Genomic DNA, 13,719 nt, shown 5'->3' with positions numbered 1-13,719 from the left:
CGCCCGCCAGCCTTCGGGCCTTGCACCTTCTTCGCAGGCCAAGCCCTCTCCACGCCCGGCTCTGAAAGGAACCTATGGAGGTGGTTCCCGCCCGCGGGTGGGTGGGAAAGCCCAGGGTGACTGCCTCGGGGTCTTCCCCCACTTGCTGCGGGAAGGGGCAAGGGAGGAGGAAATGGACTTCGCCGCCTCGGAGAACTACCTCGATTCCAATCCGGGGAAGGCCTTTAGAGGGAAGGGAAAGCCAAGGGGGAACCCTGGGCGGTTTCCCGGGAATCCATTCGCCACGGGGAGGGTCACCCTGTTAGCACACACCAGTTACTATGACAATACAACCACAGCCATCAGTTGTCATGGCAGCTGCTTATCCAATCCAATTGATTTCCTTTCTCTTCCTCCCTGGGCTCCGCCCTATCCCCTCCAACAGTCTCCCAGCGTGCATGGGGAGGGGCCGCAGAGAAGAGGAGGGGGTCCTTCGCGTCACTCCTTAGCGCGCGAGGGAAGACGAGAGTCTGGGGACTGGCAGGCGGAACTGTGGGAGGAAGGGGCGGTGTTTCCGGTGGGGAAGAGTGGAGGAGTGGAAAAAAGAAATCGGGTGGAGTGGAAAGAGGGGGAAGACTCTGAGTGTAACTCCCGGTTATTTGGGCTCGATGTTCCCAGTGAGGCTGGGATTGCCCCCTCGCGCGGGAGGAGAGGGGTGGATTGGCAGGAAGCCTCCAAGCGCCACCAGTAGGTCGCTCAGCAGCTGCAGAAGGACCTCGCAGCTCGCTGATCCCAACAGCGAGCGCTACAGAGAGGCGGAAACCACCCGAAGCGACCAACACTACTGAAATCTCGCGAGAGGGACCCCCCACTTCCTTCCTCTGCTTCTCCCTCCTCTTTCCCCCGCCCCCTTCCCTCTCCCTCCCCCTCCCGGGTCGGAGTGTCCCTGCGCCCCACGGGCCGGAGCAGCAGCTAGAGCAGCTTTCCCCGCTCCCTCCTCCTCGCCTCATTCACCCCCCCTCCCCCGCCGAGCGAGGAGGAGCCGGAGGAGAGGAAGATGGCGGCGGCCGCCAGCACCCGCGGGGCCGCGGGGCCGCTGCGAGGAGCCTGAGAGACCCACGGAGGCTTCGCGGGAAGACGCGGCGGCGGAGGATGAGCCTGCAGAGCGCGCAGTATCTCCGGTGAGTGCCGAGGCCAGCCCAGTACGTAGGGGGAGCGGGCCTAGGATGGGGGCATAGAGCAACAGACACAGAGGTGGTACGTCCGGGGTGGCGGGGGAGTTACTGCGTCCTCTTCTCACCCGGCGGGGAGGCGGGGGCTGCGAGGGATCTGCGGGAGGGGGCGGAGCGGGCACACACTTGCCTGCATGGGTGCTTAGTTCTGCCGGCCAGGCTGAGCTCTGGCGAAGCCGGCCGGTCCTGGGGTGAGGAGGGAGGTTGGGGAAGCGTGAGAATGTGTACGAGCGCGCGCCGGGGGTCTCAGGCTCTCTGGCTAGGAGTGGGGAGAGGCGCCCGGGGATGGCTGCGGCGACCCCGAGTGGAGGTGGGTGTGGAGAAGTATGATCCCCGTGGCGGGGAAATCGTGGTGTGGCGTGGGATTGGCTGGAGCGATGCATGAGGAGAGGACAAGGAGGAAGTCTGCACACCTGGGGTGTTGTGGGAGACCGAGGAGGGCGAACAGGAGCAGGGGGAGATTGCAGGAAACTGGAGCTTTTTTTTTCATTCTCAGGTTTCGAGTACTGAGGAATAATGTCATCTGTAGGTAGTTCGCAGGGTGGTGGTGGGGGGGTGAAGAGGGGGAATGGATGGAGAAGTGAGGAATCGGGAGGTACTATGGACGAGGTTGGGGTTTTCCAGAAGAAACTGTGTTAGAATCAATGTAGTGTCGGAAGATACCATTTTGAGAGTCATGTACATTCTTTACGAGTGGTGTAAGGAACTTGTATGTCGGAGGTAGAGTGACACATGGGTACAGTATATGTGTGTGTATGTGAGGTGTGTCTGGGGTTGCGGGAGGGCAGTGATTGATGCACATTTCAGAAAGGAGAAGATACAGAGACACTGGAACTTAGTACATGATGGAGAGAGCATTTAATTAAAAGACACCAGCTATTGTGCAGCCAGAAAGATTACTTGGAGGCGAAATAAGAGCTTGAAGGTAGAGGTAGAGGGTCAAAAATCTTGATGGCAGGGAAAAAGAGGTTGTTAGATCTTGAGATTAATTGGAGGGTTGCTACTGCTTCGAAAAGAAGAAGGCCTTAAAACCGGTCCTTTTTGTCTCAGGAACCGAACTAAAAAAGGCAGGCATTTTGGGAAGATGTTTAAAAAAAAAAAAAGTGGTTTCATACCTTGCAGAGGAGAGAATTAGATGAGAGAGAAGTCTGAAATGAGCAGAAAAGTCACTTTAGCTGTTTAGTGGAGCGCATAAGTCTTGATATGTGGATCCCTATGTGGATATTGTGTGAGGAGGTGTGAAGATACATGATACATAGGATGAGATTCTACTTTTGTAAGTAGTAATGGTTTTATTAAGCATAGCATGGAGAGGAGAGAATGGTGAGGTCTTTGAACTATACCTGCATGCCTAAGCTTAACACAGGATATATGCCCAAAGAATATAAGGCAGTTGAAATGATTTTTTCTCTTCAGTGATCCCCTTAGTGTTTAATATATCTGATAAACCTAATAAATACAACTGTGAAAAATATATATGGTAATTACTGTAGGGGGATATGGAAACCATCAGAATAGTGGTTAATCCTAAGAAATTTGCAGTTTAGTGTCTGTTGGTCAAGTAAATTAATAACGGCACAGAGTGTAGTGTAGTATAAGTACCATAAAAGTGGGTTTTTTGCTTTTTTTTTTTTGAGACATAGTCTCATTTTGTCACACACACACACACACATCCCATGTAGTGCTATGGCATCATAGCTCACAGCAACCTCAAACTTTTGGACTCATGTGATCTTCTTGCCTCCGTCTTCTGAGTAGCTGGAACTGTAGGTGCCCTCCACAACACCTAGCTATTTTTAGAGATGGGGTCTTGCTCTAGCTCAGGTTGGTTTTGAACTCCTAAGCTCAGGTGATCCACCCACCTCATCCTCCCAGAGTGCTAGCATAAAACTGTTTTGAATCCAAAGGAGAACAAAATCCAGCTTCTTCCTGGATCCAGCTTCTTGGGGGGAATCAAGAAAAGTTTCCTCTGTTCATTTGCTCATTTATACGCTCATGTTTTGTTGGTATTTATGACCAGGGAAGTGTTGTACCAATCTTTGAGAACATAAAAGTAAGAATTCCACCCTTCTTTTACAGAGCTTACAGTATATTAGGCTTCAGGAAGAAGGTGACAATTGAATTGAGCTTTAAGGATGAAGAATATTCTGACAGATTGAGAAGAGGGGATTCCAAATGGAAGGAAACTAAGCAGAGATAATGTGGATAAGAAAGTTGGGGATGGAGAGGCATTCAGTCCAGGTAGACAGGAATGCAGAATGATTACAGCTAGAAAAGGTTAGAATTGTATGGACTATCATATTTGACCTTTTCCTTTTACAAATGAGCAAAGTGAGTTCAAGGAAGTTAAAATTGTTAAGAATCATTTAGCTGATATATAATTATATATGTGTGTAACTCAGATGTAGGTCTTCTATTAATAACTTCAGATCAACTGCATGTCTTGATGCTCATACATTCTTTCCACAAACATGGTATGTATTGAGCATTTACCATATTCTCAATTGCTGAGGATATACTAGTGAACATGGGACAGTATATTCTGGTAGAAGGACAGAAACATGAGCAGTTAAATATACATCAGGTGGTCACAAGTTCTAGGAAGAAAAGTAAGACAGGGATGAACTGATTTATATAGACAGAGTGGTCAGGGGAAGCTTATTTGATGAGGTGGCAATATTTAAAAGACCCTTTGCCATCTTCCATAGTTTAGTTAAAATGAGTAGAATGGAGAATCTGAGAAGATTTGTTGTAAGGGAATTAACATGTTCATAGCTGTATGTTAGGAAAATAATCTGTTGTGTAATGTATTGATGGATATATAGGGCCAGATTAAGATAGTGGCAGTGGGTTTAGAAAGATATTATGAAAAGCAGATTGGAAGAGTGGTTATATACTTTTAATGGGAAAGTCAGCAGGCTTTGAGAGGCTTCTTGTGTTAATAATATATCTTACAATGTATAAGTTGATGTGATAGGGAAAGCAATCTTATTTGTGAAATCAGTGGTAAACAGCTTGAAGTGAATTTAGTTCTTTGAAGATGAAAAAAAAAAAGGAAAGAAAGAATACAATGTTTAAATATTTTCCAGCTAAAATATTTACAATGGGGGGGGCATAGGTCCTGGAGTCCCTTTAAGATTCCTGGGAGCCAATCTTCTATCAATCTTGTACATCTGTCCTAAGTTAATAAAGCAATTTTTACAGCTTTAGAAGTCTGGGGCTGAAGTGGTGGTACAGGCCTGAATTTTCATCCTTCTCTCTTAGATATTAATTCCATTTAAAGTCTGCTGTGGAGTGACTAGAGAATGTCTTTAGGAATCATTATGTTCACTTTTATTTGAAAATAGAACTGTTGGTTTTTATAGACAATTCAGGGAGGATGCTGAGTATTGATGAATGAATGTGGTTGGGGGTAGCAGTTATTCTTTGTGATCTTGATTTTAGGAAGAGTTTTCTTGCCCATCTTTATCATCGGTGGAAGACCATGACTGGGCAGTTTTTAAACTGCATAGCTGTAGATACACCTTCATGTAAATGGAAATTAGTTTTGTCTCAGCTGAATTTTAGTTTGTTAGAGCAAAACTGGGTATCTGGCATTGAAATGGTGGAATTAGGGAAACCAGGAGGCAAGATGGCAGTTTCAGAAGAGTGAGAAATGAGGACATGAGATAAGAAAACTCAGTAAGACCAAGAAAGAAAAGGAATTCAACATCAAGAGGACTGAATTCCTTTATTAAAAGGATTTATTTTGTAAAATTTGGATTCAGTCAAAAGGCAACTCTCAAGAATCCAGAAGGCCACATGTGGCTACAAGCTGAATGGTACCCACCTCTAGATGAAATGGTAGGTAAGATATCATGCTTTAAAAGAATAGCATTTTGAAAGAATAGAAATGTGGAAATTGGGCAGCCCCTGTGGCTCAAAGGAGTAGGGTGCTGGCCCCATATACCCGAGGTGGCGAGTTCAAACCTGACCCTGGCCAAGAACTGCAAAAAAAAAAAAAAAAAAGGATATATGGAAGTTAACATATCAAAGTCAGAAAAGCCAAGGGTGGGGGAAGTATTAAACTACCAGAGAGAGATGTCATAACGTTGTTTTGGTGTTTTGGAAGATGAGAAAGTAGAATACTCATAGCCATAGAGAATACCAGTCAAACAGGTCAAATCCTGTTATAAAAGGTGACACAAGTGCCACCCAGTGACATCGGCTGTCTTTTTAGGAGACACTGTTCCTATACTGTACTCCCTCCAACTTTCCTCCTTTCTTTTTCGTCTTCAGTTTCTTCCTGTGCTGTAGAGGCTTCAGTGAAATCCATTTGAAGTTGATTACTGGTGTTGGACTCCTTTACAGGAAGGGTCCAGAAATTGTCTCTTTTGTTAGCTGTTTTTTTACATGATATATCTATAGTGACAAGGCTGCCTTTTGGTGGCATACTTCTTTGTCAGAAACTTTGTTGCCAGAGGTAGAAATAATATAACACCCAAGGGCAGTTTTCTGAGATAGCAGAAAAATGATTATCGTTTAAGTGGGAATTAAAAATATCCAATATATTATAAAATAAAATGTGTCACTGTAAATCTTGGGACAGAGAGAGACCAAAGGTATGAGGCTATATGAAATATAGCAAGTAGAGTGAGCCTTTTCCTAGCCTGGGGAACGGGGAAGATCGTAGGACTAGAATGGGCTTCCGGTTCTAGAAGGACCTAGTAATGCTGAGCCAAAATCACTGTCACCAGAAGCTTCAAGACGTCTATGACACATGCTGATTTTAATCTGTGTAGTCCATGAAGTCTTTAACCACCTGCCCATCTGCTCCTCTCCAGCATTCACATCCTTTACAGGATGTAAAATAGCTTTTGTCCCCAAATATCAGCCAAACATGACTAATTTACAAAATTTAAAATTATTTGAACTGCTTGACTATTGACTGGCTAGTTTATTTTGGCAGTTAATTTCTGCTTTCCTTGTGGTTTCAGTTGGATTCAAAACGTATACTTCCTGTCCTAGCCTGTGTTTCATTTCTGTGCTTTCTAACAGCTGCTGTCTTCTGCCTTCATTGCAGATGAACCAAGACTGAGTCTTTTATTGTTGTTTTTCATGGATATGTTATAGCAAGATTTGGACCCACCAGTCCAGTAAGTTTCTTACAAGGCAGTTTTGGAGTGGAGAGTGGTTCAGACTTTAAAAGAGCTGGTTTGTTTTATACTGGAGAAAAATTATTTGTAGCCTCCAGCTTTAGGTGGGTTAGTTTAACCGATTGATCTTGTTCAGAGAATAAATTATTAAACAGATGTCTCATAGATAGTGGATTGTTCATCTGTATGTAGATGTGTTGGCAGGTGGTCATCACGTGTTGCCATTTAAGTTTTGCCATAAAGTCGTATTTTAATTGACTTGCTGCATTATTGTGAGTATCAGTGGTATAGGAGATTGTAACTAAGAAGGGCTGATCAGCAGTTACAGGAAAATCTAGGGATGGAGTTTTGGCAGATATGTCACATGGTAAGTGAGAACTTGTAACCAATTCCTCACTTGTTAGAATTGTAAGTGGAGCTGCTTAGAAAGGTTGTTTTTTACTCTCCCTTAGACCCAGTTTTTAGTCAGTGGGAAGAAGAGGTAACTCTGCTATTAATTGTTAAAGAAAATTTTAGGAATTTTGGGTAGGCTATTCAGCAACTTGGGGGGAGGTTCTTGCCTACTTCATTTATGATAGGATTTCTCAACCTTGGTATTCATTGGCGTTTTTGGCCAGGTAATTCTTTGAGGGGGTTATTTTGAGCCTCTATCATTAGATGCTAGTATCATTCCCCCTTTCATGACAACCAAAAATACCTTCTTCACGCATTGCCAAAAGTACCTCGGAGGTACAAAATTCACCCTCAGTTGAGAACTGATTCAGAAAATATGTATAGGAAGGATATATTCTGTAGGCACAGCATAAAATTTTCATTTTCTTCTTTTCTACTCTTTGAATCTTCTTAAGATTTATCAGTTTTCTCTTGGGTAGTAAGACTAGTTACCATGTTCAGACTTTACCATAAAAATGTAAAAAAATTTTATTTTTTATTTTGTTTTGTTTTGTTGTTGTTGTTGCAGTTTGGCTTGTGCCATGTTTGAACCCACCACCTTCGGTATATGGTGCCAGCACCCTACTCACTGAGCCACAGGTGCTGCCCCCAATGTAAAAAAAGCTATAATAGCAGGTAAATTGGCAAGTGCTAAGAGAGAAATGAAAGTACTCTGAGTATAGGCAAGACAGTTTATTCTAACACAGGTGGAAATTGGTTGAGAAAGGTGTCTTTGAGCAGGTGAGATTTGGTCTGGGTTTTGAAAAATGGATGAAACTTTTAAAAGTAGATATTGGGCAAATTGACATATCAGGCAGGATGAAAAACTCATGGCTCCTTTATTCTATTTTTTTTCCTGTTTTCTATAAGATTTTGCATGATCTGTTTTTCTTTTGGCTCCTTTATTTAAAAAAGTTTTAAAATTTTTGTTCACATTTAAACATGGCATTAATGTTCTGACCAGGTGAGAAGATAGGTTTATGACAAAGAAGTAGAGATGTAGAAGTGGTAGTTCTGGAGATCTGATGGTTGGTTTAAGCCATAAAAAGGGATAATCAATTTGGTCTGGTAGGTCCCTACAGAATCCCTCTCTTTAACCTTTGCTATGTCATTTCTCCAGGTTCTTATTCCAGTTGTGCTGCTCTCTTTTAGTCTTTTAAGTTATTCCCTTTACCACTCTTCTCTTCTGTGAGCCAATCTTGATTTTCCTTAAATATCATTTTTTGTTCTGATTTTCTATTTAAGTTTTGTCCTTTTGCTTATTGGCTAACCATTTCACATTTGCCCTACACTCTGCCTTTTATTTTATTTACTGTCTACTTTCCCTTAATTCCTTATGATCTAGCTATTTTCCCTAATACTTTATTGGGATTGATATTTCCAGAGGTGCCAAGGACCTCGTAATGGCCAAGTTTGGTCACTGATTGTTTTCCTTTCTCACACTCACACTTCTGTTTCTGTTTTCCTTCCCTCTGTCCTCCATACCGCCTCTATCTCATCCATACCACCAGTAAACATTCAGTTTGGGCCAAGGTATAGCTCAGGTACTATGGATAAAAGTTTTATTAGGTAAAAGTAAGTGTTCATTTGCCATGTGGTTCATACCAACTATGATATATGCACTGGGAAGTTTTTGAGCTGTCTATTACTTTCAGCACCAAGATTCCATGATTGATTACACTGACTGTACTATTAAAATACTCTTTTTAACTGTTACTTTGCTTGCAGTTCTTCTTGCAAGTAATAAGAAGAAAGCATTAACTTTGGATTTTAAACACTGCCCAAAGAGAGATTATTTTCTCTACTTTTGAACTAACAACGTCTCTGGGTCTTGATTTCTTTATCTGTAAAATGAAACATTGATCTCACAAAATTGCTGTGTTAAAATAAAGTTTAGTGTTAAAATGGCAATAATTTTACATGTGTTTAACAAATTTCTGGTTTTTTCAGGCTTCTTAGCACCTGTCCCCCTGCCAATTAACCTTTTGCATTGCTTTTGTATTAATAGTCCTAAAAAAGAATTTATATAGCTTTCACTTCCTTAAACTCTTTAATCTATTATTGTTGGCTTTCCATAAAATGACCCTTTACCTCTGCCATGAGATACCTCTTTAGTCTTTGATAAGAACCAATTGCCTTAGCAAGAGTAATCTGCTCATTGTCTCCTAAACATGGCATATCCATTCCTGCTTAGATATCTCTTCTCATGCCATTTCTCATACAGAAAATGCCACGCTCCAATAGCTTATTTTAAGGTTCACCTTTATGAACATATCCTTGTCTACTCTGGTGAATTTTGCATTCTTTGATCCTTGTAGCATTTCCTGTCTAAGAGTCATTTGGTACTTATGATTTCTATTTCTTTTGCTTTGTCACCCAGGCTGAAGTACAGTGACCTCATCATCGCTTACTGCTACCTCATACTCCTGGGCTAAAGTGATCGTCCTTCATTGGCCTCCTAAGTAGCTAGGACTATAGGTGCATGCCACCATGCCTTGGCTAATTTTTTTTTTTTTTTTTACTTTTTGTAGAGATGAGTTTCTTTTTTGCTCAGACTGGTCTTAAACTCCTGGACTCAAGCAGTTCTCCCACCTCAGCCTCCCAAAGTGCCAAGATTATAGCTGTGAGGCACCACTCCCAGCCCTTACAATTTCTTAATTTTGTAATGATCCCCTTTTTTATATATGACTTATCTCTGTAGCTATGTGAATATGACTGAGACCATATCTCAGCATTTTAAAAATGCACAGTGCACCTAATGAAAGTTAAATAATTTTTTCATGCTTTTGTTTTTGCAAAACGTTTAGAAATACTTACTGTATGTCAGTGATAGGCTGTGAGAATATTAAAATGAGTGAACTGATTCTTGTTCCTTAGGATGGCAGTCTCTTGGGGGATATAGTTGTTGCATAGATATTTCAGTATAATGTGATAAATGTTTTCGAGGGATGTCCTGAGTATACAGAGGGAAGCTGAATACTCAAGCTCAGTTTTAAAAGGATGAGTAGGCCAGGTTAAAAAAGAAGGGAATAGTATAACAGGCAGAGGAATAAAATGAGTAAATGCCTCCATGCAGTGTGTTTGAAGAACACTTTAAAAAAGGTTTATGTAAGGAATGATAGCGTTTGGTTGATGTAAATATGATCAGGTGAAACTGGCAGTTAGTTTAGGTCATGTACATTAAAGAGATTTTGGTTAGTTCCTATCTCATTCTTCATTTCCTTTGGGAGTCTAAGGTTTTCAGTAAACCTAGTCATTAAGGGAACAATTTATACTTGAATGGGTGTTGTACACATTCCTACTGAAATAGAGAGAGACATAAGAGAAAGATATAATGTAATAATACCTACTGTACTTCCTTTAAGATACATAGAGATTCCTCTCTCTACTTTTGTAAGTAGCTTCATGTTAGATAAAAATTAGCTATTTAGAACATTATTAAATTATATTGGAGATGGTGAACATTTTAATAAATATAGTTGTAGTCCTTTCATATCTGCACTTACACTTTCTGTGGTTGACTATAGTAAGAAAATGCTTAAGTACAGTATGATAAGGTGCCCATGACACCCTGCTACTTTCTCTATTTTTAGTAGAGAGGAGGGTCTCATTCTAGGTCAGGCTGGTCTCTAATGAGCTCAATCAGTCCACCCATCTTAGCCTCCTAAAGTGCTGGGATTACAGGCATGAGCCACCACTCTGGCCAAGTCTATTATATTTAAATAAGTGCTGTATTGATGCTTTAATATCCTTAATCTGTTTCCTAAAAGTGTATGGGTTCACAGACCACAGGTTTTGAGTCCTTTTTCTTTCTTTCTTCTTGCCAAAAGGCTTAGTATTTCAGTGCTATGTTAGTTGAGATACAATATATTAAAACCTGTTTGTTTTACTATATGTCCTTGTTTTTTGTTTGTTTTGTTTTTATTTTTTGAGACAGAGTCTCAAGTTGTCACCCTTGACAACTTGATGCCATGGCATCATCATAGCTCACAGCAACCTCTAACTCTTGGGCTCAAGTGATCTTCTTGTTCAGTTTTCTATTTAGTAGAGATGAGGGTCTCATTCTTGCTCAGCTGGTCTAGAACTCATGATCTCAAGCCGTCCACCTGCCTCAGCCTCCCAGAGTGCTAGGATTACAGGTATGAGCCACCACACCTGGCTATACTAATATTTCTTTGAAAGGTCATGAATTATTAAGTTTTCTATCAGGTGATATGCTAACCAAATTTTCTTTGAGATACTGTACAGTGATGAAATAATTGGTAGTGAGATAAGCAGAGTAAAATGCAACCAGAAGATGGTGTTCATGAAAAAACATGAGTTAAAAACTGCTTATTTGATCACTTATTTTTAAGCTTTTTTTTTCTTTTTTCTTTTTTTTTTAGAGACAGGTTTCACTTTATCACCCGAGTGGAATGTGGTGGCACAATCATAGCTCCCTGTAAGCTCTAACTCCTGGGCTTAAGTGATCTTCTCCCTTTGTCTCCCAGTTTGCTAGGACTATAAGTACATGCCACCATGCCTGGCTAATTCTTTTTTAAATTTTTTGTAGAGGTGGAATCTTGCTATGTTACTCAGGCTGGTCTTGGACTACTAACCTCAAGTCATCCTCCTGCCTTGGCCTCCCAAAGTACTGGGCATGAGTTACTGTGCCTGGCCAATTTTTTTTATTACCAGTGGAAAAAAGTTTAAAAGCATAGTGTTAGGAACCACCACAAGATAAATTTGACCTTTTTTTCTTCTTCTTTTTTTTTTATGGCAGAGTTTCACTCTGTTGCCCCAGGTAGAGTACTGAGGCTCATAGCTCATGGCCACCTCAGACTCTTGGGGTCAAGCAGTCCCCTTCCTCAGCCTTCCGAGTAGCTGAGACTGCCACAATGCCCGTCTAGTTTTTTTGTTTTTCTATTTTAATTTTCATATCTTAGAGACAGTCTCACCCTCTTGCCCTGGGTAGAGTGCCAGGGCATCATAGCTCACAGCAACCTCAAACTCTTGGGCTGAAGCAATCCTCTTGCCTTAGCCTCCCAAATAGCTGAGACTACAGGAGCCCACCACAACGCCCAGCTAGTTTTTCTATTTTTAGTAGAGACAGGGTCTCACTCTTGCTCAGGCTGGTCTTGAATCCTGAGCTCAAGTGATCCACCTGCCTCAAACCTCCCAGAGTGCTGGTATTACAGGTGTGAGCCACTGTACCCAGTTGATAAATTTGACAATTAGGGAGTGTTGTAAGACATTTGCAGAGACATATCCATGCATACACACCTTGTGTAATATATTTTAAGGTGAAATTTTTCTACTTTTCATATTTGATTCTGTAGAATCATATTTTCTTGAATTCTATTTAAATAACCAAAATGACAATGTTATTTGTTTGCCTGAAATTATTGGTTTTGTTTCCTGATTAAAAAAGGCTAGAACGGCAGTGCCCATAGCTCCGTGGGTAGGGTGCCAGCCACATATACCAAGGCTGGGGAGTTCGAACCTGGCCCAGGCCAGGGAAAACAATGACATCTGCAACAACAACAAAAAAATAGGCAGGTGTTGTGGTCAGCACCTGAAGTCCCATCTACTTGGGAGGCTGAGGCTAGACAAATCGCTTAAGCCCAAGAATTTGAAGTTGCTGTGAGCTGTGACACCACAGCACTCTTATCTACCAAGGGCGACAAAGTGAGACTCTGTCTCAAAAAAAAAAAAAAGGCTAGAACATTTTAAGAAGCACATCAGATGATAAACATATTGGTCATATAAAAGAATAGGGGTAAAAGGTAGCAGATTAATTGCTTTCTAATTAAAAATAATAATTTGTTAATTTGACTCTAAACTCATACACAGAGGTCTTTTTGGCAGCAGGGCAAAGCGGGTTGAATGTGCAAGGCCTTTGAATTAAGAATGGGTTAATTTGGATTTAAGTTGTCCTGGTTATATACTAATGATATGACCTTGAATCCCTCTAGTTTTAGTTTTGCTAGCTGCAGAATGACAATGGAAGAATTATATGAGAAGATGTATACAATGGTCCCTTGCTGTCCACAGGAGATTGGTTCTGGGACCCATGGAAAGCAAGATCTACAGACCCTCAAGTCCCTTATATAAATTAAAATTTCCTTATAACCTATACACATCTTGTCCTATACTTTAAATCATCTCTGGATCACTTATGATACCTAATACAATAAATAAAATAGTAAATAGTTGCTGTCCTTTTTTTATTTGTATTATTTTTTATTTTTATTTTTTTCTGAGTGTTTTTGGTCCACAGTTGAATTCATAGATGCAGATCCTGCAGACACAGAGGGCCATCTGTATTTCGTATTATTATTATGTGGGTTTTTTTTTTTTTTGAGACAAGAGTCTCACTATGTTGCCCTCTGTAAGTGCAATGGTGTCATAGTTCACAGCAATCTCAAACTCTTGGGCTTAAGCGATTCTCTTGCCTCAGCCTCCCAAGTAGCGGGGACTATACAGGCACCTGCCACAACGCCCGGCTATTTTGTTGTACTTGTCATTGTTGGTTGGCAGACCCAGGCAGGATTCAAACCTACCAGCCCCTGTGTATACGGCTGGCGTGCTAGCCGCTGAGCCTATATTTCATATTATACCACAATAACTCCCAAATTGTCTGCTTTTTTATCTGTTGCCGTCACTGTTTCTTTATAGCTGAACTATTAGTCTTCCCACTGTTTTTTGCAGTTGGTGTGAAGTTATAAGTGATAGCAGCTCTCAAAAATGTATCACCAGGAGTAATTCTCTCTCCTTTTAAATGCTAACAGGGCATTTAAAGGATTGACTTGTTTCGGGGTTGTGTTTGGGAGAGGTGTGCAGTGGCCTTACAAGTATGCCCTTTTTTTAAAAAAATTTTTTTTCTTTCATTAAATCATAGCTCTGTACATTAATGCAGTCATGGGGTACAGCGTGCTGGTTATTTTTTTTTTTTTTTTTTT

At 41.3% G+C, this 13,719-nt stretch overlaps 1 protein-coding gene across 3 annotated transcripts in view; it reads left to right on the top strand.

The window, feature by feature from the left end:
- Nucleotides 1-897: 897 nt before the first annotated feature.
- Nucleotides 898-13,719, top strand: part of SMG7 (SMG7, nonsense mediated mRNA decay factor) — an 80,465-nt gene continuing 67,643 nt past the window's right edge. For all 3 annotated transcript variants that reach the window (XM_023510764.1, XM_012802664.2, XM_023510763.1), the window contains exon 1: nt 898-1,160. In XM_023510764.1, coding sequence (XP_023366532.1) covers nt 1,132-1,160 — 29 coding nt within the window. In that variant the 5' untranslated portion in view covers nt 898-1,131. The remainder of the gene's footprint in view (nt 1,161-13,719) is intronic.

The sequence above is a fragment of the Otolemur garnettii genome, unplaced genomic scaffold, assembly GCF_000181295.1.
Source record: "Otolemur garnettii isolate 467f Iridium unplaced genomic scaffold, OtoGar3 scaffold00016, whole genome shotgun sequence".
NCBI lineage: Eukaryota > Metazoa > Chordata > Mammalia > Primates > Galagidae > Otolemur > Otolemur garnettii.
The sequence above is the reverse complement of the archived record's forward strand: the minus strand, read 5'-3'. Positions and strand labels throughout refer to the sequence as shown.